At 38.9% G+C, this 25,075-nt stretch overlaps 1 protein-coding gene across 1 annotated transcript; it reads left to right on the top strand.

Annotated features, from left to right (window-relative positions):
• Positions 1–412: 412 nt before the first annotated feature.
• LOC128640454 (uncharacterized) lies at positions 413–23,712 on the top strand (the record flags this gene model as incomplete). The annotated part of the gene is made up of 3 exons (XM_053692933.1): positions 413–493; positions 15,481–16,167; positions 23,026–23,712. Coding segments are annotated over exons 1-3 (1,455 nt in total), but the record flags the coding sequence as incomplete, so codon positions are not given.
• Positions 23,713–25,075: the final 1,363 nt, after the last annotated feature.

Below are 25,075 nucleotides of genomic sequence, written 5' to 3'. Positions count from 1 at the left end.
TTTGAACTTCTTTAAAATTTTTGTGACTGCTTAATTGTTTATTATGAATATATGGCTTATTCTCCTTTAAGGAGATATAGGAAGGTGTGTATTTCTTAATTGGTTTTAGTCAATAAATATTATAATGTCTGTATGAATTGTAACTGTGCATCAGGTGTGTCAGGCTATGATTACGTCTCAGGCCGAAATGCGTAAGACATCGTGATACACAGTACCTTCTCTTTTATGACCCTTCATATGGATGTTATATTGTTTTAAATTTCCACTATGTTTTAAGAACGGAACTTCTCTCTTCAATTTTTTCTAATACAAACTGCCAGTGTCTGTCCTTCCTCTCGTAAGGATAGCTGGCTGACCTGTGATTTTCATCGACATTGGAGATCAGTATAACGTAGACTGTGAAGAGTTGATCATGGAGCGGCTAAGGAAAATCCTAGGAGCAAGTGTGAAAGCTGTTAAGGCTCCACTGCGTAGAGATCACAGGACATGCCAGGTGAGGCACAAGGAGAGGGTGAGCGCCATCATGATTGTGAATGTTTTTTGTATGCTGTTGACATTATTGTCTGGAAGACACATCATTTCTTCACTATAGAGCCACAAGTTACAGGTCAGCAGTGAATACTTTATTGCATATTATTTTGGATACAGGTTTTCCTATCTGACCTCTTTTCTCTGTACCACATCTTTAACCCCCAATGTTGTAAGCTATACTCTGATTATGCACCTTCTTAAAATGTTTAGAGAGAAGATGTCCTTTAACCCCATTTTTTATGTTGCACAAATGTTCTCTTATTTTATCACATCAATGTCCAGAAAGTTAATTTTTTGTTTACTTTTCTAACTAGTAAAATTTATATAAATAGTTATTGCTACTTATATCTTCCAGGAATAATTGGAGCAGTTCATTATAATCCTCCTAGATGATAAAATGTCATCAATGAATCTCTTATAGAGAACCAAATTCAGTCTCCAAGGGCTATTATTAATAAATATCTCTTCATAAAAGCCCATAAACAAATATTCAGAAATATTTGAAAACTCTTCCATATTACCTTAGGGGCTCACCCCAGTTATTAAGAGAACTGGGAAGAGTGAAATGGCAAGACCATTTAATCATAATCTATACTTGTATATAGTGAGGTAACATCACTATGTTACCTCACTGTATACAAGTATAGATCACGGTCTAGGCCAGAGAGATATCAAACACTATATAGAAAAGATACTAATCTATTGCAAGAACAAGCAGATTTTACAATGTATTGCTTTTACTTTAAAATGTTGTAATAGGCATGAACTGACCCTGTTAGATTAAGGGTAAAAATGTGTTAATTGTTTCCATCTTGAAGGTAGATACTCCTTAGGATTTTACTTAAGGTTTTCAAATCTAAGATAGTCTGAAAGTCCCTTCCTTCTTAAGAGTCAAAACCTTGGCCCAGTTCAGAGACAGGTACAGGGACAAACACTGCCATATCTTCCTGGTCCAGGACAAATTAGATAAAAGGCGACCACATTTGCAGGATTTCTGGTTAAAGCAAGCAACCATAGTTGGATTTGAACTATCAACCTTCAGCTTTCAAGCCAACTTAGCTAACCCCTAAGCCATCATGGGACATTTCCCAAAGAGGATTCTGGCCTGGTGGTCAATTAGGTGGACTTTGCTTCTAAGAGAATGAAAACTCCTGATCTCTTGAAGGACAAAAGGAATAAATCTGGATATCTGGACTATTTTTTCTGATGAATTCTGAAATACATAAACTTATGCTTAAAGTAATACAAAGTTTATAAAACCGTACATGAAATAAGTATCAGTATGTACATACTGATACATATATACACATGCATATACTAAACAATACGTACATATTTAGCATGTAATTTGCCTAACTCACTAGATAACCACTACATACAAATAAACAGGTACACCGTAGATACTTGTAAATCAATGTCCTGAATAAGCAAAGACTGCATATAGTTACATGTTTACAAAATCAATACACTGTGTACATTGCTGATAAAAATATTCATGATCAATATTTAGTATCTGCATAATAAAACCTATGTGCATAGATATAAACTACACATATAGGGATTGATTACAAGTGGAGCGCTAGCTTATCCCACGCCAGTTAACGGATAACAAGCCAATACAAGTGGCTGGTTATTGCTACTGTGAGCTTGCAGAAGTAAATATCGCTCAAAAAATTAAATAGAGGCCAGACTTCTGGTTAATTTTTAAATGTGCCCCAACTGCCCCCCAAAAAAAAAAAAAACAAATCTGTAGTGCCTTTTGTAAAAAAAAAAAAAAATTGTAGCATCTTTTGTTTTTTAAGAAATAACTGCACAAAGCAGTTTTTTGGGGCTAAAGTTGGCGTGAGTGGGGTGTAATTAAAAGAACGGCATTAAAAGTGCCTTTAAATTGCGGTCTATAGGGACTGTGTATACTCAATAAATATAAATGTATATAATCATATTTAGATTTGCTGCCCATCACTTTGCGACTTACCCCCTTTGCTGTACTAGTTACAATGCCATGCCTGACAGCATGAGAACAAGACTCCCATTGGAGGCTATGAAAGCACGCTCTCGGTGAGCGCAAATTCATTACACCTAACTTGCAATACCAGTGCACATTTGCGTGCGCTGGTATTGCTAAGTGGAGTGCAAATATCGCTTTTGCGGAAGCAATATTTTGCTCTCCACCATATAATCTAGCCCATAATAGGTATAACAGATCCCAATAGATTTTTTTTCCAAAAGAGGATCTCCACTTTGTTCTAAGAATTGGAGAAGTCCTGCACAACTGCATTTGGAATTAATCATGCGGAGTAATATGTATGAAAGGTATATACATACATAGGACTATGTTATAATATTGCGTACACTAAGCAATAGTATAGAACATATAGGGCCAGATTACAAGTGGAGTGCTAATTATCGCTCCTGCTCGAGCGTTAATTGCTCTAGAAGTAAGATTTTTGCGCTCGTAGGATTGCGCTTATATTAGGAGTTGAAAGTACACTGTTTTTGCTCATGCACTAACCCAACAAGCGCAAAAAACTGAACTGCATGTTCATGTATTCCCCCATAGATGTTAATGGATATAAAAAATGGGGAAAATAAAACCAACACCCCAAATTCGATTGTATATTTTCATGTACGCTAACGAATATTTCACATTCCAATGCTCTCAACATTCTATTTATTCATAAATACATATTTCTATATATATCTGATGGTATTTTGGTACAATATATATTAATACCTATACATATATATTTATACATACAGTACATATATATATATACTGTATATATACATATCCATATTTATTTTTCAGTCTCTTTATTAAGATACAAACATACAGGAGCTATGTATAAAAATAATAAAAAACCCACAATTTTCAGAACAAATGACTTCTTCAGAAAAAAATCAGTATTTTGTGCGACCTCCCTTAACACTAAGCACATCTTGAACTCCTTTAGGGAGACTGTCAGGACATTTTCTGAATTAATCTTCTGGTATATAATATAATATAATATAATATATATATATATATATATATATATATATATATATATATATATATATATATATATATATATGTAATATAATATAATATAAGGCGTCTTTCAGCACTTCCCAGGGTTCTTCTTTAGATTTAGGTTGTCTTTTATTTCTTTCTCTGTCCAGATGATCCCATACTGCCTCTATAATATTCAGGTCTGGACTCTGTGGAGCCCAGTCCATGACTGTCAGTGTTTTATCAGCAGTTTTTCTCTCCAAATATGATTTCACTGCATTAGCAGTATGCTTGGGATCTTTATCATGCTGAAAAATAAAACCATTTCAAATCAGGAGCTTTCTAGAAGGAATGGCATGATGAATTAAAACCTGTCTGTATATTTCAGCATTCATAAACCCACCAATTCAGACAATATCGCCAATACTACTGGCAGAAATGCAGCCCAAAACCAGGACAGACCCTCTACAATGTTTACTGAAGACAGCAAGCACTCATACTTCCATCTGTTCATCTGACCTTCAGTCCAACATTTGGGAGTTTTAGCATATCTTAACCTTTTCACCCTGTTTCCCTTCCGAAAAAGTGGTTTCTTAGCCACAAAGACCATTCCTAATCAAGGTTCTTCGGAGTGTAGAAGGGTCAACTTGGCATCCCGATGAAGCTATAGTAACAAGATAGTAGGTAAAGTGATACTAATGGTAAGAACCTATAGGTGCAAAACATTTTTGTAATCAACAAGCACCAATTAGGGGGGCAATATAGCACTAAGGAGACTCATAGAAAAATTTGTTACATACGCCTAGATTTAGAGTTCTGCGGTCAAAGGGGTGCGTTAGCTACGCATGCTTTTTTCCCCCCACACCTTTTAATTACCGCTGGTATTTAGAGTTCACAGAAGGGCTGCGTTAGGCTCCAAAAAGGGAGCGTAGAGCATAATTTACAGCCACTGCAACTCTAAATACCAGCGGTGCTTACGGACGCGGCCAGCTTCAAAAACGTGCTCGTGCACGATTCCCCTATAGGAAACAATGGGGCCGTTTGAGCTGAAAAAAAACCTAACACCTGCAAAAAAACAGCATTCAGCTCCTAACGCAGCCCCATTGTTTCCTATGGGGAAACACTTCCTAAGTCTGCACCTAACACCCTAACATGTTCCCCCGAGTCTAAACACCCCTAGCCTTACACTTATTAACCCCTAATCTGCCGACCCCGCTATCGCTGACCCCTGCATTTTATTATTAAATCCTAATCTGCCGCTTTGTACACCGCCGCAACCTACGTTATCCCTATGAACCCCTAATCTGCTGCCCCTAACACCGCCGACCCCTATATTATATTTATTAACCCCCAATCTGCCGCCCCCAACGTCGCTACAGACAATTATTAACCCCTAATCTGCCGACCGGACCTCACCGCTACTATAATAAAGTTATTAACCCCTAATCCGCCTCACTCCCGCCTCAAAATCACTATAATAAATAGTATTAACCCCTAATCTGCCCTCCCTAACATCACCGACACCTAACTTCAAGTATTAACCCCTAATCTGCTGACCGGACCTCGTCGCTACTCTAATAAATGTATTTACCCCTAAAGCTAAGTCTAACCCTAACCCTAACACCCCCCTAAGTTAAATATAATTTTTATCTAACGAAATAAAATAAATCTTATTAAATAAATTATTCCTATTTAAAGCTAAATACTTACCTGTAAAATAAACCCTAATATAGATACAATATAAATAATAATTATATTGTAGCTATTTTAGGATTTATATTTATTTTACAGGCAACTTTGTATTTATTTTAACCAGGTACAATAGCTATTAAATAGTTAATAACTATTTAATAGCTACCTAGTTAAAATAATTACAAAATTACCTGTAAAATAAATCCTAACCTAAGTTACAATTAAACCTAACACTACACTATCAATAAATAAATTTAATAAACTACCTACAATTATCTACAATTAAACCTAACAATACACTATCAATAAATAATTACATACAAATACCTACAAATAAATACAATTAAATAAACTAACTAAAGTACAAAAAATAAAAAAAGAACTAAGTTACAAAAAATAAAAAAATAATTTACAAACATTATAAAAATATTAAAATTTTAAGCTAATTACACCTACTCTAAGCCCCCTAATAAAATAACAAAGCCCCCAAAATATAAAAATTACCTACCCTATTCTAAAATAAAAATTGAAAAGCTCTTTTACCTTACCAGCCCTTAAAAGGGCCTTTTGCGGGGCATGCCCCAAAGAATTCTGCTCTTTTGCCTGTAAAAAAAAAACATACAATACCCCCCCCAACATTACAACCCACCACCCACATACCCCTAATCTAACCCAAACCCCCCTTAAATAAACCTAACAGTAAGCCCCTGAAAATCTCCCTACCTTGTCTTCACCACGCCGGGTATCACTGATCCGTCCAGAAGAGGGTCCGAAGTCTTCATCCAATCCGGGCGATGTCTTCATCCAAGCCAATCAGATTCAAGTTCAATCCTATTGGCTGATCCAATCAGCCAATCAGATTGAGCTTGCATTGTATTGGCTGTTCCGATCAGCCAATCGGATTGATTCCATCAGCCAATCAGAATTTTCCTACCTTAATTCGAGGGATGCCATCTTGGATGACGTTCCTAAAAGGAACCGTCATTTGTCGGGAAGTCGTCGGCCAGGATGGATGTTCCGCGTCGGCGGGATGAAGATGGAGCCGGAAGAAAGAAGATTGAAGATTGATAGAAGACTTCAGCCGGATGATGGACCTCTTCAGCCCCCGCTTGGATCAAGACTTCAGCCGGATGATGGACCTCTTCAGCCCCCGCTTGGGCTTGGATGAAGACATCGCCCGGATTGGATGAAGACTTCGGACCCTCTTCTGGACGGATCGGTGATACCCGGCATGGTGAAGACAAGGTAGGGAGATCTTCAGGGGCTTAGTGTTAGGTTTATTTAAGGGGGTTTGGGTTAGATTAGGGGTATGTGGGTGGTGCGTTGTAATGTTGGGGGGGTAATATGTGTGTTTTTTTGCAGGCAAAAGAGCAGAATTCTTTGGGGCATGCCCTGCAAAAGGCCCTTTTAAGGGCTGGTAAGGTAAAAGAGCTTTTCAATTTTTATTTTAGGATAGGGTAGGGCATTTTTTTATTTTGGGGGCTTTGTTTTTTATTAGGGGGCTTAGAGTAGGTGTAAGTAGCTTAAAATTGTTGTAATATTTTTATAATGTTTGTAAAAAATTTTTTTATTTTTTGTAACAGTTCTTTTTTTATTTTTTGTAACTTAGATCTTTTTTTATTTTTTGTACTTTAGTTAGTGTATTTATTTGTAGGTATTTGTATTTAATTTATTTATTGATAGTGTAGTGTTAGGTTTAATTGTAGATAATTGTAGGTAGTTTATTTAATTAATTTATTGATAGTGTAGAGTTTGGTTTAATTGTAACTTAGGTTAGGATTTATTTTACAAGTAATTTTGTAATTATTTTAACTAGGTTTCTATTAAATAGTTAATAACTATTTAATAGCTATTGTACCTGGTTAAAATAAATACAAAGTTGCCTGTAACATAAATATTAATCCTAAAATAGCTACAATATAATTATTATTTATATTGTAGCTATATTAGGGTTTATTTTACAGGTAAGTATTTAGTTTAAATAGGAATAATTTATTTAATAAGATTTATTTTATTTCGTTAGATAAAAAATATATTTAACTTAGGGGGGTGTTAGGGTTAGGGTTAGGGTTAGACTTAGCTTTAGGGGTTAATACATTTATTAGAGTAGCGGCGAGGTCCGGTCGGCAGATTAGGGGTTAATACTTGAAGTTAGGTGTCGGTGATGTTAGGGAGGGCAGATTAGGGGTTAATAATATTTATTATAGGGTTTTTGAGGTGGGAGTGAGGCGGATTAGGGGTTAATAACTTTATTATAGTAGCGGTGAGGTCTGGTCTGCAGATTAGGGGTTAATAATTGTAGGTAGGTGGCGGCGACGTTGGGGGCGGCAGATTAGGGGTTAATAAATATAATATAGGTGTCGGCGGTGTTAGGGGCAGCAGATTAGGGGTACATAGGGATAATGTAGGTTGCAGCGGTGTGTGGTCGGCAGATTAGGGGTTAAAAAATTTTATTAGAGTGGCGGCTATGTGGGGGGACCTCGGTTTAGGGGTACATAGGTAGTTTATGGGTGTTAGTGTACTTTAGAGCACAATAGTTAAGAGCTTTATGAACCGGCGTTAGCCCAGAAAGCTCTTAACTCCTGGCTTTTTTCTGCGACTGGAGTCTTGTCGTTAGATTTCTAACGATCACTTCAGCCAAGACTCTAAATACCGGCGTTAGAAAGATCCCATTGAAAAGATAGGATATGCAAATGGAGTAGGGGGATCTGCGGTATGGAAAAGTCGTGGCTGCAAAGTGAGCGTTAGACCTTTACCTACACGACTCTAAATACCAGCGGTAGCCCAAAACCAGCGTTAGGAGCCCCTAACACTGGTTTTGACGGCTAACGCAGAACTCTAAATCTAGGCAAAATTCTTTAACAAAAAAGAGTGCTTTACCCCTACAATTGTATAGGAGAAATTCTCACTGAGTAATACAGGAACGATTGTTTAACCATTTATACTTTATCTTTATTGGTTTTACTATTGAATATTACACGTTTAAAAACACATAAGGCTAGATTACGAGTTTTGCGGTAAGGTAAAAAAGCAGTGTTAACAGGTCCTAATGCTGCTTTTTTACACCCGCTGCTATTACAAGACTTGCAGGTTTAGGGGCCCAGCACACTTTTTTGGCCTTACCGCAAACCGACTTACGTAAACTTCGTAAACCCTTTTTTCTATGGGACTTCCATAGTGCTAGTCTTACGAGTCTGTGCTGGGAGGCCAAAAAGTGAGCGGTACACCCTCTACCTCCAAGATCCGTAACGTATTTTAAAGTCAGTAGTTATGAGTTTTACACTACAACGCCGTAGCATAAAACTCATATTTAAAGTGCTAAAAAGTACACTAACACCCAAAAACTAAATATTAAACCCTAAACTGAGGCCTTCCTGCATCGCAAACACTTAAATAAAATTATTAACCCCTAATCTGCCGCTCCGGACATCGCCGCCACTATAATAAACATATTGACCCCTAAACCGCCGCACTCCCACCTCGCAAACACTAGTTAAATAATATTAACCCCTAATCTGCCGCCCCTAACATCGCCGCCACCTACATTATATTTATTAACCCCTAATCTGCCACCGCCAACATCACCGCCACTATATTAAATGTATTAACCCCTAAACCTACGTCTAACCCTAACCCTAACATCCCCTAATTGAAATATAATTTAAATAAATCTAAATAAAATTACTATAATTACCTAAGTTATTCCTATTTAAAATTAAATACTTACCTGTAAAATAAACCCTAAGTTAGCTACAATATAACTAATAGTTACATTGTATCTAGCTTAGGGTTTATTTCTATTTTACAGGCAAGTTTGTATTTATTTTAACTAGGTAAAATAGTTATTAAATAGTTATTAACTATTTAATAACTACCTAGCTAAAATAAATACACATTTACCTGTAAAGTAAAACCTAACCTAAGCTACACTAACACCTAACACTACACTACAATTAAATAAATTTCATTAAATTAGCTAAATCACAAAAAAACCCCACTAAATTACAGAAAATAAAAAACAAATTACAGATCTTTAAACTAATTACACCTAATCTAAGAGCCCTATCAAAATAAACCCCTTCCCCCTAAAATAAAAAGACCCTAGCCTAAACTAAACTACCAATAGCCCTTAAAAGGGCCTTTTTGCAGGGCATTGCCGCAAAGAAATCAGCTCTTTTTCCTGTAAAATAAAATACAAATACCCCCCAACAGTAAAACCCACCACCCACACAACGAACCCCACAAATAAAATACTAACTTAAAAAACCTAAGCTCCCTATTGCCCTGAAAAGGGCATTTGGATGGGCATTGCCCTTAAAAGGGCATTTATCTCTATTGCAGGCCCAAAGTCCTAACCTAAAAAATAAACCCACCCAATACACCCTTAAAAAAATCCTAACACTAACCCCCGAAGATTCACTTACCGGGAGAAGTCTTCATCCAAGCGACAAGATGTCCTCAACAAAGCCGGCAGAAGTGGTCCTCCAGACGGGCAGAAGTGGTCCTCCAGACGGGCAGAAGTCTTCATCCAGACAACATCTTCTATCTTCATCCTTGCGGCGCAGAGCGGGTCCATCTTCAAGGCTTTTGACGCGGAGCATCCTCTTCAAACTACGGCTTCTTCGTAATGAATATCTCTTTAAGTGACGTCATCCAAGATGGCGTCCCTTAGATTCCGATTGGCTTAGATTCCGATTGGCTGGAATTAAGGTAGAAAAAATCCTATTAGCTGATCCAGTTAGTATTTTATTTGGGGGGTTTGTTGTATGGGTGGTGGGTGGGTTTTACTTTTGGGGGTATTTGTATTTTTTTTTACAGGAAAAAGAGCTGATTTCTTTGGGGCAATGCCCCGCAAAAGGCCCTTTTAAGGGCTATTGGTAGTTTAGTTTAGGCTAGGGTTTTATTTTATTTTGGGGGGGCTTTTTTATTTTGATAGGGCTCTTAGATTAGGTGTAATTAGTTTAAAGATCTGTAATTTGTTTTTTATTTTCTGTAATTTAGTGTTTGTTTTTTGTGATTTAGCTAATTTAATTTATTTAATTGTATTTAATTTATGTAATTTATTTATTTATTTATTTATTTTTATTTATTTTTTTAAACCTACTTTATTTGAAAAAGCAAAAAATGGTTTACAGTATGATTGGGAGACGCAGCTCCTTCATGAAATAACAAAGTCAGTAACATTTTTCAAAATATTAATAGTGTAACAAAGAATGAATAAAGGTACCCTTTTCTGTTCATTCACAAATAATATGAAATATATATGAGGGTAAGAAGAAAAATAGAAGAAAAAGAGCAGTTGAAAGAAAAGTAGAAGAGGAGAGAAGGTAAAAGAGTTTGCTCGATTGTATAGATCAACTCGTGACACATTCATCCACTGAGATCCAAACCGCATCAAAATATTATAGTAATGGGTTTGCTAGGTTATGGGTTGTATGTTTAATATAAAATTCCCAAGTGGTCAGCATCTCCGCGTACACATCCATCTTATTGTTTTTAATATAGTAATATTCATCTAGTTCCAGGAATTCTGAAACTCTACTTGACCACATGTCGAGAGCTGGAGCCACTTTGCTTTTCCAATTCTTTACTATTAAGAACTTAACACTATTCAACAGTATGTTGAATAAATGTCTATGAAGTTTATAATTTACTTTGGGAGTCTTACACAATAGCCAAATCAAAGGATCTAAAGGTAGCAGATTAGGGGTTAATAAGTGTAGGTAGGTTGCGGCGACATTGGGGGCAGCAGATTAGAGGTTAATAAGTATAATGTAGGTGGCGGCGATGTCCGGAGTGGCAGATTAGGGGTTAATAAGAATAATGTTGGTGTCGACGATGTCGGGGGTGGCATATTAGGGGTTAATAAGAATAATGTAGGTGTTGGCAATGTCGGGGGTGGCAGATTCGGGGTTAATAAGTATAAAATTAGGGATGTTTAGACTCGGGTTCATGTTAGGATGTTAGGTGTAAACATAAAATGTGTTTTCCCATAGGAATCAATGGGGCTGCGTTACTGAGATTTACGCTGCTTTTTGGCAGGTGTTAGACTTTTTTTCAGCCGACTCTCCCCATTGATGTCTATGGGGAAATCGCGCACGAGCACGTACAACCAGCTCACCGCTGACTTAAGCAGCGCTGGTATTGGAGTGCGGTATGGGGCTCAATTTTGCACAACGCTCACTTGCATTTTAACGCCGGGTTTGTAAAAACCTGTAATACCAGCGCTGCAGGTAAGTGAGCAATGAGAAAAAACTGCTCGTTAGCACCGCACAGCTCCTAACGCAAAACTCGTAATCTAGCCGATAAACTCTCTAGAAATCAATATATAGCATAAGTGTGTGAATAATTCCTCTGAGAATCATGTATCTCGATGTGAAACATTGTAATTGATTTGTATAATAGCAAGCAATCGGAATTAAGGTAGGAAAATCCTATTGGCTGATACTGTCAGCTAATAGGATTGACCTCGCATTCTATTGGCTGATTGGAACAACCAATAGAATGCAAGGTCAATCCTATTGGCTGATTGGATCAGCCAATCGGATTGAACTTCAATCCGATTGGCTGATTACATCAGCCAATAGTATTTTTCCTACCTTAATTCCGATTGGCTGATAGGATTCTATCAGCCAATCAGAATTCAAGGGACGCCATCATGGATGACGTCATTTAAAGGAACCTTCATTCTTCGTTAGGACTTCGTTTGAAGAGGATGCTCCGCGTCGGCTGGATTGAAGATGGACCCGCTCCGCTCCAGAAGGATGAAGATAGAAGAATGCAGCCTCGATGAAGCCTTCTGCCATCTGGAGGACCTCTTCTGCCCCAATCGGATGAAGACTTCGGACCCTCTGGAGGACCACTTGTGCCCGGCTGGGTGAAGACGGCTCAAGGTAGGGTGATCTTCAGGGGGTTAGTGTTAGGTTATTTTAAGGGGGGATTGGGTGGGTTTTAGAGTAGGGGTGTGTGGGTGGTGGGTTGTAATGTTGGGGGGGGGTATTGTATTTTTATTTTATAGGTAAAAGAGCTGATTACTTTGGGGCAATGCCCCGCAAAAGGCCCTTTTAAGGGCTATTTGTAATTTAGTATAGGGTAGGGACATTTTATTATTTTGGTTGGCTTTTTTATTTTATTAGGGGGATTAGATTAGGTGTAATTAGTTTAAAATTCTTGTAATTCTTTTTTTATTTTCTGTAATTTAGTGTTTATTAATTAGTAATTTAGTTTATTTAATTTAATTGTAATTAATTGTAGGTAGTATAGGTAATTAGTTTAATGATAGTTTAGAGTTAGGTGTAATTGTAACTTAGGTTAGGTTTTATTTTACAGGTAATTTTGTACTTATTTTAGCTAGGTAGTTATTAAATAGAATGACTATTGTACCTAGTTAAAATAAATACAAAATTGCCTGTAAAATAAATATAAATTCTAAGCTAGCTACAATGTAACTATTAGTTATATTGTAGGTAGCTTATGGTTTATTTTATCGGTAAGTATTTAGTTTTAAATAGGATTAATTTATTTAATTATGTTAAATTAATTTTGTATAATTTAAATTATATTTAAATTAGGTGGGGTTAGGGTTAGACTTAGGTTTAGGGGTTAATACTGTCATGAATTGGATCCGCTCATTGCCATGTCGCCGCGGCTCACAGATCCCCTCTGTATCACGTCACGTTGCCTAGCAACGTGACGTGGTATCTGGCTCTCCTCCTGACGTCAGAGTCTCCCTGCCTTCAAATCTCGGCGGGAGATCTGAATTTGCGCTCGTTTGTTTTCTCTTTCCTACCTTCTGGACCGGACCTGTGTGAGTAAATTCTTTTATGTCTCCCTTGCCTGAATCCTTGCCTGAATATTCTCTGTCTGTTTGCTTAACCTGCTTTTGGAGATATCTGCTAAAACAAACCTGCTAAAAGGATTATTTTTTGTTTGCTAACCTGCATACAAGGACATTTGCTTTATTTACACCTGCTAAAAGGATTTTCTGTTTGTTTGCTAACCTGCATACAAGAACATTTGCTTTATTTATACCTGCTAAAAGGATTTTCTGTTTGTTTGCTAACCTGCATACAAGGACATTTGCTTTATCTAAACCTGCTAAAAGGAATATCTGTTTGGTTGCTAATCATCATAAAGGGACATTTGCTTTATTCAAATCTAATAAGAGGAAGACATTTCTGTTTGTTCATTAACTTGCTTAAAGGGACATTTGCTTTATTCAAACCTGCTAAAAGGAATCTCTATTTGTTTACTAACCTGCTTAAAGGGACATTTGCATTATCCAAACCTGCTAAAAGGAATCTCAGTTTGTTTATTAAACCTGTTTAAAGGGACATTTGCTTTATCCAAACCTGCAAAAGGAATCTCTGTTTATTTGCTAACCTGCTTAAAGGGACATTTGCTTTATCCAAACCTGCTAAAAGGAATCTCTGTTTGTTTACTAACCTGCTTAAAGGGACATTTGCTTTATCACTTGCTAAAGGAATTTCACTTAGTTTTATTTATCTTCTTAAAAGGACATTTGCTTTCTTCAATCCTGAGTGGGTCACGTCCTGGATATTTCTCAGTGTGCTAGCGTGTGTTTTTTACTTTTCACGCTAGCAGTTGGGTTGAATCCTGGGCTGGTCCTTTACGGCTGACATTACAAACGGGCCATAAAGATGGACCCCACTGAATTATCCATGGCCGTGACCCACCAGGGACAGTTATTGGGATCTCATGCTACCCACTTACAATCCTTGGACGCAAAGTTGGATCAGATAACTACTTTACTTCAGAATATGGCTGCTCCTATACCTCCTAATCCTATTCCTTTGGATCCCTCTCCCCCTACGAATCCTACCAATCAGACACAAGCTCAGCTCAGTCCCAGGATACCTCTTCCGGACAAATATGATGGGAATCCTGAGGATTGTAGGGTTTTTTTTAATCAGTGTCGCCTTCACTTCCGGAATAGTCCGGTTCTCTTTGCAACTCCCTCCTCTAGAATCACTTTCCTTATATCCTTAATGAAAGGTAGAGCCTTAGCCTGGGTATCACCTTTGCTTGAAAAGAATGATCCAATACTCCAGGATGTGTATACATTCCTCTCTGTCTTTTCAAATGTCTTCGATAAGCCAGGGAGGTCTGCCGCTGCTGAAGCTTCTCTTCTAGACTTACGACAAGGTGGTCAACCTGTATCTCAATATGCCATTGAATTTCGCACTCTAGCTTCTGAGACTACCTGGAATCAGGGAGCTCTTAGAGCAGCTTTTCGCAAAGGACTCTCTGAACGTCTCAAAGATGAGTTGGTCTATCGTGAAATTCCAGAATCTCTAGAAGCTCTGATAAATCTTTGTATTCGTCTCGATTCCAGATATCGCGAACGCCAACAAGAAAGAGAGAGAAATCAGAAAGCTTCTAATCGACCTTTTCGTCTGGTGCCTCGCATCTCTAACCCTTTAACTCCCGCTTCTCCACCTTCCGATCAGACTGAACCAATGGAAATTGGCACCATTAGATTAACTTAAAACTGAACGTCTGAGACGCTCTCTTGGACTGTGTTTATACTGTGGCCTTAAAGGACATTTATTAAAAGATTGTCCTACAAGACCGGTAAAAGCCAGGGCTTAACTTCTGTCCAGGGAGCTAAGTTAAGCCAAATAGGATCTCATTCCCTCAATAATAAACTTTTTGTTCTGGTTACTCTTCAAATTGGAGGAGACAGGATTCATACTCAAGCTCTTATTGACTCTGGTGCTGGAGGAGTCTTCATCGATTCCACATTTGTAACTACTCACTCTATTCCATTAAGCAAATAGGAGTGTTCTATTCCAGTCTCCACTGTTAGTGGAGATCCTTTGGGTTCCGGACTTATCCAGTTTGCTACTAGACCCATTCTCTTTTCTGTAGGAATTCTTCATTCAGAGACAATATGTTTTGATGTAATCTCGACTCCTCAATTTCCCATAATATTGGGTCTTCCCTGGCTCCAGTTACATAATCCTGCATTCTCCTGGACTCAAGGCGAACTCATTTCCTGGGGATATACTTGTCAAAATAGGTGTCTTCAAATACCCACGAAAGTGCCTCTCACTATTGCTCTCACTATTGACACCTCTGGGTCGTTACCCACACCTTATCAAGATTACGTTGATGTTTTTTCCAAGAAAGAACGTCTTCCCCCACATCGTACTTTTGATTGCCCCATTGATCTACTTCCTGGGGCAACCTACCCTCGTGGCAAGACGTATCCGCTCTCAAGGCCAGAGAATGTTGCCTTAGAGGAATATATCCAAGATAGTTTGGCTAGAGGTTTTATTCGACCTTCCTCTTCTCCTCTTGGGGCAGGTTTCTTTTTTGTGGGAAAGAAGGATGGAGGACTGCGACCTTGTATTGATTATCGGGGTTTGAATCAAATCACAGTCAAGAATAGTTACCCTCTGCCTCTTATTCCTGAACTGTTTACTTATCTTCAAGGAGCTACAATATTTACCAAACTGGACCTTCGTGGTGCTTATAACCTTATTCGCATGCGCAAAAGTGACGAATGGAAGACAGCCTTTAACACTCGATTTGGGCATTATGAATATCTGGTCATGCCCTTTGGGCTGTGTAATGCCCCTGCTGTTTTTCAACACTTCGTGAATGAGATCTTTCGGGATTTTTTGAACTCCTTCGTCATTATCTACCTTGACGATATTTTAATTTTTTCCCACAATTATCAAGATTATGTACACCATGTCAGGAAGGTTTTGCAACGGTTACGAGACAATCATCTATTTGCCAAGTTGGAGAAATGTTCATTTCATCAAAAATCCATACCCTTCTTGGGTTATGTAATATCTGAATCTGGATTTGAAATGGATCCGAATAAACTTTCTTCCATTTTGGACTGGCCTAGACCTGATTCTCTTAAGGCTCTACAATGGTTTCTTGGCTTTGCCAATTATTACAGGAAATTTATCAAAGGATTTGCTACTATTACTTCTCCTCTCACGTCACTCACTAGAAAGGGGCAAGATTGTAAAGAGTGGTCCCCAGAGGCTATTAAGGCCTTTGAGTCTCTCAAAAAGGCCTTTTCTTCTGCACCCATACTCCGTCACCCAAATCCGGATTTTCAATTTATCCTTGAAGTGGATGCTTCTTCTGTTGCTGCTGGGGCTGTTCTTTCCCAACGAATACCTGACACGGGTAAGATTCATCCTGTAGGTTTCTTTTCCAAGAAATTTACTTCTTCTGAATTAAATTATGACGTTGGCAATAAGGAATTATTAGCCATCAAGATGGCTCTGGACGAATGGAGGCATTGGTTGGAGGGTACTACCTTTCCATTTTCCATACTCACGGATCATAAAAATCTTCTTTATCTCCAAACTGCCAAACAATTGAATTCCAGACAAGCTCGTTGGTCTTTATTCTTTTCACGTTTTAATTACAATCTTTCCTATATACCTGGTTCTAAGAATATAAAAGTGGATGCCTTATCCAGGCAGTTTCAATCTACCTCTACTTCAGAATCTGGTACCATACTTCATCCACAAGAAGTCATAGCTCAATTATCAACCTCTTGTTTACAGGATTTACAGTCTGCTCAAAAGGATCTTCCTTCTTCCTTTAAACCTCCTGACGGTTTATTATTTGTTCCTGAACGTCTCCGTCCAAAGATTCTCCATTGGGCTCATGATAGTCCTCTCTCTGGACATCCTGGCGTCAGTAACACGACTCGGAATCTTAAACAGTATGTCTGGTGGCCTACTCTCTCTCAAGATGTTAAAGATTATGTCTCAGTTTGCACTCAATGTGCTACAAATAAAGCTCCTCGTCAACTCCCTTCTGGTTTACTTCAACTGTTACCCATTCTTCACCAGCCTTGGACCCATCTATCTATGGATTTTATTACAGACCTTCCTCTTTCTGCCGGAAACAACACTATTTTAGTGGTGGTCGACAGGTTTACGAAGTCTGCCCATTTCATTCCTTTGCCTGGTCTTCCATCTGCCAAGGGACTTTCTGAGCTTTTCCTTTTGCATATCGTGAGATTACATGGTTTTCCTATGGACATCGTCTCCGATAGAGGGGTACAATTTGTTTCTCGGTTCTGGAAATGGCTCTGCAAACATTTTGGCACTACAGTCTCTTTGTCAACCTCTCATCATCCACAGTCTAATGGCCAAACCGAGAGAGTAAACCAATGTCTGGAGACTTACCTTAGACATTATGTGGACCATCATCATTCTAATTGGACTCGTTATCTTCCTTTAGCGGAGTTGGCCCATAATGCTCGTTATAATTCATCTCTTCAGTCTTCTCCCTTTTTTGCAGCTTATGGATTTCAACCCAGAACATTTCCTCTGTATACTTCCTCTTCTGAAAATCCTGCTTCTGATCAAACTGCTCGGAGATTAACTCGACATTGGCGTAAGATACGTGATCTTCTTTCCAAAGCTTCTAAAAGATACAAGTTTTTTGCTGATCGCAGACGGAAGAAGGCTCCTAATTTTCGTCCTGGAGACAAGGTGTGGATTTCTACTCGTCACCTTCATCTCAAACAACCTTCTATCAAATTGGGGCCTCGATATGTGGGTCCTTTCCGAATACTGGGTCAAGTTTGTTCTACTGCATACCGAGTTGCTCTTCCCAAGACTCTCAAAGCTCACCCTGTGTTCCATGTTTCTCTCCTGAAACCGGTGAAATCTAATAGATTTTCTAAATCTCTGCCCAAACCTCCGCCTCTCTTGGTACAGGGACAGCCTGAGTTTGAGATTGCTCACATTCTGGATTCCAAACTTCGTGGCAAGAAACTATACTATCTCATCCATTGGAAGGGTTATCCGGTCACGGAACAGACTTGGGAACCAGCCCAGCATATACACGCCCCTGCTTTGATTAAGGCCTTTCACGAAGCTTATCCTGCTAGGCCTGGTCCTGTCCCCCAGAGGGGTCCTTGAGAGGGGGGTGCTGTCATGAATTGGATCCGCTCATTGCTGTGTCGCCGTGGCTCACAGATCCCCTCTGTATCACGTCACGTTGCCTAGCAACGTGATGCGGTATCTGGCTCTCCTCCTGACGTCAGAGTCTCCCTGCCTTCAAATCTCGGCGGGAGATCTGAATTTGCGCTCGTTTGTTTTCTCTTTCCTACCTTCCGGACCGGACCTGTGTGAGTAAATTCTTTTATGTCTCCCTTGCCTGAATCCTTGCCTGAATATTCTCTGTCTGTTTGCTTAACCTGCTTTTGGAGATATCTGCTAAAACAAACCTGCTAAAAGGATTATTTTTTGTTTGCTAACCTGCATACAAGGACATTTGCTTTATTTACACCTGCTAAAAGGATTTTCTGTTTGGTTGCTAACCTGCATACAAGAACGTTTGCTTTATTTAAACCTGCTAAAAGGATTTTCTGTTTGTTTGCTAACCTGCATACAAGGACATTTGCTTTATCTAAACCTGCTAAAAGGAATATCTGTTTGGTTGCTAATCATCATAAAGGGACATTTGCTTTATTCAAATCTAATAAGAGGAAGACATTTCTGTTTGTTCATTAACCTGCTTAAAGGGACATTTGCTTTATTCAAACCTGCTAAAAGGAATCTCTATTTGTTTACTAACCTGCTTAAAGGGACATTTGCTTTATCCAAACCTGCTAAAAGGAATCTCAGTTTGTTTATTAAACCTGTTTAAAGGGACATTTGCTTTATCCAAACCTGCAAAAGGAATCTCTGTTTATTTGCTAACCTGCTTAAAGGGACATTTGCTTTATCCAAACCTGCTAAAAGGAATCTCTGTTTGTTTACTAACCTGCTTAAAGGGACATTTGCTTTATCACTTGCTAAAGGAATTTCACTTAGTTTTATTTATCTTCTTAAAAGGACATTTGCTTTCTTCAATCCTGAGTGGGTCACGTCCTGGATATTTCTCAGTGTGCTAGCGTGTGTTTTTTACTTTTCACGCTAGCAGTTGGGTTGAATCCTGGGCTGGTACTTTACGGCTGACAAATACATTTATTATAGTAGCGGCGACGTTGGGGTCGGAAGATTAGGGGTTAAAATTTTTTATTTTAGTGTTTGCGATGTGGGGGGGGGGGCTCGGTTTAGGGGTTAATAGGTAGTTTATGGGTGTTAGTGTACTTTTTAGCACTTTAGTTAAGAGCTTTATGTTCCGGTGTAAGCCCATAAAACTCTTAACTACTGACTTTTAAATGCGGTAGGAGTCTGGACAGGAGAGGGTCTACCGCTCACTTCTTCCAAGACTCGTAATACCGGCGTTCTTCGTTAGGACTTCATTTGAAGAGGATGCTCCACGTCGGCTGGATTGAAAATGGACCCGCTCCGCTCCGGAAGGATGAAGATAGAAGATGCAGCCTCGATGAAGCCTGCTGCCATCTGGAGGACCTCTTCTGCCCCAATCGGATGAAGACTTCGGACCCTCTGGAGGACCAATTGTGCCCGGCTGGGTGAAGACGGCTCAAGGTAGGGTGATCTTCAGGGGGTTAGTGTTAGGTTATTTTAAGGGGGGATTGGGTGGGTTTTAGAGTAGGGGTGTGTGGGTGGTGGGTTGTAATGTTGGGGGGGGGTATTGTATTTTTATTTTATAGGTAAAAGAGCTGATTACTTTGGGGCAATGCCCCGCAAAAGGCCCTTTTAAGGGCTATTTGTAATTTAGTATAGGGTAGGGACATTTTATTATTTTGGTTGGCTTTTTTATTTTATTAGGGGGGATTAGATTAGGTGTAATTAGTTTAAAAATCTTGTAATTCTTTTTTTATTTTCTGTAATTTAGTGTTTATTAATTAGTAATTTAGTTTATTTAATTTAATTGTAGGTAGTTTAGGTAATTAGTTTAATGATAGTGTAGTGTTAGGTGTAATTGTAACTTAGGTTAGGTTTTATTTTACAGGTAATTTTGTACTTATTTTAGCTAGGTAGTTATTAAATAGAATAACTATAGTACCTAGTTAAAATAAATAAAAAGTATCCTGTAAAATAAATATAAATCCTTAGCTAGCTACAATGTAACTATTAGTTATATTGTAGGTAGCTTATGGTTTATTTTATCGGTAAGTATTTAGTTTTAAATAGGATTAATTTATTTAATTATGTTAAATTAATTTTGTATAATTTAAATTATATTTAAATTAGGTGGGGTTAGGGTTAGACTTAGGTTTAGGGGTTAATACTGTCATGAATTGGATCCGCTCATTGCCATGTCGCCGCGGCTCACAGATCCCCTCTGTATCACGTCACGTTGCCTAGCAACGTGACGTGGTATCTGGCTCTCCTCCTGACGTCAGAGTCTCCCTGCCTTCAAATCTCGGCGGGAGATCTGAATTTGCGCTCGTTTGTTTTCTCTTTCCTACCTTCTGGACCGGACCTGTGTGAGTAAATTCTTTTATGTCTCCCTTGCCTGAATCCTTGCCTGAATATTCTCTGTCAGTTTGCTTAACCTGCTTTTGGAGATATCTGCTAAAACAAACCTGCTAAAAGGATTATTTTTTGTTTGCTAACCTGCATACAAGGACATTTGCTTTATTTACACCTGCTAAAAGGATTTTCTGTTTGTTTGCTAACCTGCATACAAGAACATTTGCTTTATTTAAACCTGCTAAAAGGATTTTCTGTTTGTTTGCTAACCTGCATACAAGGACATTTGCTTTATCTAAACCTGCTAAAAGGAATATCTGTTTGGTTGCTAATCATCATAAAGGGACATTTGCTTTATTCAAATCTAATAAGAGGAAGACATTTCTGTTTGTTCATTAACCTGCTTAAAGGGACATTTGCTTTATTCAAACCTGCTAAAAGGAATCTCTATTTGTTTACTAACCTGCTTAAAGGGACATTTGCATTATCCAAACCTGCTAAAAGGAATCTCAGTTTGTTTATTAAACCTGTTTAAAGGGACATTTGCTTTATCCAAACCTGCAAAAGGAATCTCTGTTTATTTGCTAACCTGCTTAAAGGGACATTTGCTTTATCCAAACCTGCTAAAAGGAATCTCTGTTTGTTTACTAACCTGCTTAAAGGGACATTTGCTTTATCACTTGCTAAAGGAATTTCACTTAGTTTTATTTATCTTCTTAAAAGGACATTTGCTTTCTTCAATCCTGAGTGGGTCACGTCCTGGATATTTCTCAGTGTGCTAGCGTGTGTTTTTTACTTTTCACGCTAGCAGTTGGGTTGAATCCTGGGCTGGTCCTTTACGGCTGACATTACAAACGGGCCATAAAGATGGACCCCACTGAATTATCCATGGCCGTGACCCACCAGGGACAGTTATTGGGATCTCATGCTACCCACTTACAATCCTTGGACGCAAAGTTGGATCAGATAACTACTTTACTTCAGAATATGGCTGCTCCTATACCTCCTAATCCTATTCCTTTGGATCCCTCTCCCCCTACGAATCCTACCAATCAGACACAAGCTCAGCTCAGTCCCAGGATACCTCTTCCGGACAAATATGATGGGAATCCTGAGGATTGTAGGGTTTTTTTTAATCAGTGTCGCCTTCACTTCCGGAATAGTCCGGTTCTCTTTGCAACTCCCTCCTCTAGAATCACTTTCCTTATATCCTTAATGAAAGGTAGAGCCTTAGCCTGGGTATCACCTTTGCTTGAAAAGAATGATCCAATACTCCAGGATGTGTATACATTCCTCTCTGTCTTTTCAAATGTCTTCGATAAGCCAGGGAGGTCTGCCGCTGCTGAAGCTTCTCTTCTAGACTTACGACAAGGTGGTCAACCTGTATCTCAATATGCCATTGAATTTCGCACTCTAGCTTCTGAGACTACCTGGAATCAGGGAGCTCTTAGAGCAGCTTTTCGCAAAGGACTCTCTGAACGTCTCAAAGATGAGTTGGTCTATCGTGAAATTCCAGAATCTCTAGAAGCTCTGATAAATCTTTGTATTCGTCTCGATTCCAGATATCGCGAACGCCAACAAGAAAGAGAGAGAAATCAGAAAGCTTCTAATCGACCTTTTCGTCTGGTGCCTCGCATCTCTAACCCTTTAACTCCCGCTTCTCCACCTTCCGATCAGACTGAACCAATGGAAATTGGCACCATTAGATTAACTTAAAACTGAACGTCTGAGACGCTCTCTTGGACTGTGTTTATACTGTGGCCTTAAAGGACATTTATTAAAAGATTGTCCTACAAGACCGGTAAAAGCCAGGGCTTAACTTCTGTCCAGGGAGCTAAGTTAAGCCAAATAGGATCTCATTCCCTCAATAATAAACTTTTTGTTCCGGTTACTCTTCAAATTGGAGGAGACAGGATTCATACTCAAGCTCTTATTGACTCTGGTGCTGGAGGAGTCTTCATCGATTCCACATTTGTAACTACTCACTCTATTCCATTAAGCAAAAAGGAGTGTTCTATTCCAGTCTCCACTGTTAGTGGAGATCCTTTGGGTTCCGGACTTATCCAGTTTGCTACTAGACCCATTCTCTTTTCTGTAGGAATTCTTCATTCAGAGACAATATGTTTTGATGTAATCTCGACTCCTCAATTTCCCATAATATTGGGTCTTCCCTGGCTCCAGTTACATAATCCTGCATTCTCCTGGACTCAAGGCGAACTCATTTCCTGGGGATATACTTGTCAAAATAGGTGTCTTCAAATACCCACGAAAGTGCCTCTCACTATTGCTCTCACTATTGACACCTCTGGGTCGTTACCCACACCTTATCAAGATTACGTTGATGTTTTTTCCAAGAAAGAACGTCTTCCCCCACATCGTACTTTTGATTGCCCCATTGATCTACTTCCTGGGGCAACCTACCCTCGTGGCAAGACGTATCCGCTCTCAAGGCCAGAGAATGTTGCCTTAGAGGAATATATCCAAGATAGTTTGGCTAGAGGTTTTATTCGACCTTCCTCTTCTCCTCTTGGGGCAGGTTTCTTTTTTGTGGGAAAGAAGGATGGAGGACTGCAACCTTGTATTGATTATCGGGGTTTGAATCAAATCACAGTCAAGAATAGTTACCCTCTGCCTCTTATTCCTGAACTGTTTACTTATCTTCAAGGAGCTACAATATTTACCAAACTGGACCTTCGTGGTGCTTATAACCTTATTCGCATGCGCAAAGGTGACGAATGGAAGACAGCCTTTAACACTCGATTTGGGCATTATGAATATCTGGTCATGCCCTTTGGGCTGTGTAATGCCCCTGCTGTTTTTCAACACTTCGTGAATGAGATCTTTCGGGATTTTTTGAACTCCTTCGTCATTATCTACCTTGACGATATTTTAATTTTTTCCCACAATTATCAAGATTATGTACACCATGTCAGGAAGGTTTTGCAACGGTTACGAGACAATCATCTATTTGCCAAGTTGGAGAAATGTTCATTTCATCAAAAATCCATACCCTTCTTGGGTTATGTAATATCTGAATCTGGATTTGAAATGGATCCGAATAAACTTTCTTCCATTTTGGACTGGCCTAGACCTGATTCTCTTAAGGCTCTACAATGGTTTCTTGGCTTTGCCAATTATTACAGGAAATTTATCAAAGGATTTGCTACTATTACTTCTCCTCTCACGTCACTCACTAGAAAGGGGCAAGATTGTAAAGAGTGGTCCCCAGAGGCTATTAAGGCCTTTGAGTCTCTCAAAAAGGCCTTTTCTTCTGCACCCATACTCCGTCACCCAAATCCGGATTTTCAATTTATCCTTGAAGTGGATGCTTCTTCTGTTGCTGCTGGGGCTGTTCTTTCCCAACGAATACCTGACACGGGTAAGATTCATCCTGTAGGTTTCTTTTCCAAGAAATTTACTTCTTCTGAATTAAATTATGACGTTGGCAATAAGGAATTATTAGCCATCAAGATGGCTCTGGACGAATGGAGGCATTGGTTGGAGGGTACTACCTTTCCATTTTCCATACTCACGGATCATAAAAATCTTCTTTATCTCCAAACTGCCAAACAATTGAATTCCAGACAAGCTCGTTGGTCTTTATTCTTTTCACGTTTTAATTACAATCTTTCCTATATACCTGGTTCTAAGAATATAAAAGTGGATGCCTTATCCAGGCAGTTTCAATCTACCTCTACTTCAGAATCTGGTACCATACTTCATCCACAAGAAGTCATAGCTCAATTATCAACCTCTTGTTTACAGGATTTACAGTCTGCTCAAAAGGATCTTCCTTCTTCCTTTAAACCTCCTGACGGTTTATTATTTGTTCCTGAACGTCTCCGTCCAAAGATTCTCCATTGGGCTCATGATAGTCCTCTCTCTGGACATCCTGGCGTCAGTAACACGACTCGGAATCTTAAACAGTATGTCTGGTGGCCTACTCTCTCTCAAGATGTTAAAGATTATGTCTCAGTTTGCACTCAATGTGCTACAAATAAAGCTCCTCGTCAACTCCCTTCTGGTTTACTTCAACCGTTACCCATTCCTCACCAGCCTTGGACCCATCTATCTATGGATTTTATTACAGACCTTCCTCTTTCTGCCGGAAACAACACTATTTTAGTGGTGGTCGACAGGTTTACGAAGTCTGCCCATTTCATTCCTTTGCCTGGTCTTCCATCTGCCAAGGGACTTTCTGAGCTTTTCCTTTTGCATATCGTGAGATTACATGGTTTTCCTATGGACATCGTCTCCGATAGAGGGGTACAATTTGTTTCTCGGTTCTGGAAATGGCTCTGCAAACATTTTGGCACTACAGTCTCTTTGTCAACCTCTCATCATCCACAGTCTAATGGCCAAACCGAGAGAGTAAACCAATGTCTGGAGACTTACCTTAGACATTATGTGGACCATCATCATTCTAATTGGACTCGTTATCTTCCTTTAGCGGAGTTGGCCCATAATGCTCGTTATAATTCATCTCTTCAGTCTTCTCCCTTTTTTGCAGCTTATGGATTTC

This window comes from Bombina bombina, chromosome 9 (assembly GCF_027579735.1).
Source record: "Bombina bombina isolate aBomBom1 chromosome 9, aBomBom1.pri, whole genome shotgun sequence".
NCBI classification, from domain to species: domain Eukaryota; kingdom Metazoa; phylum Chordata; class Amphibia; order Anura; family Bombinatoridae; genus Bombina; species Bombina bombina.
This window is presented reverse-complemented; position numbering and strand designations above follow the sequence as displayed.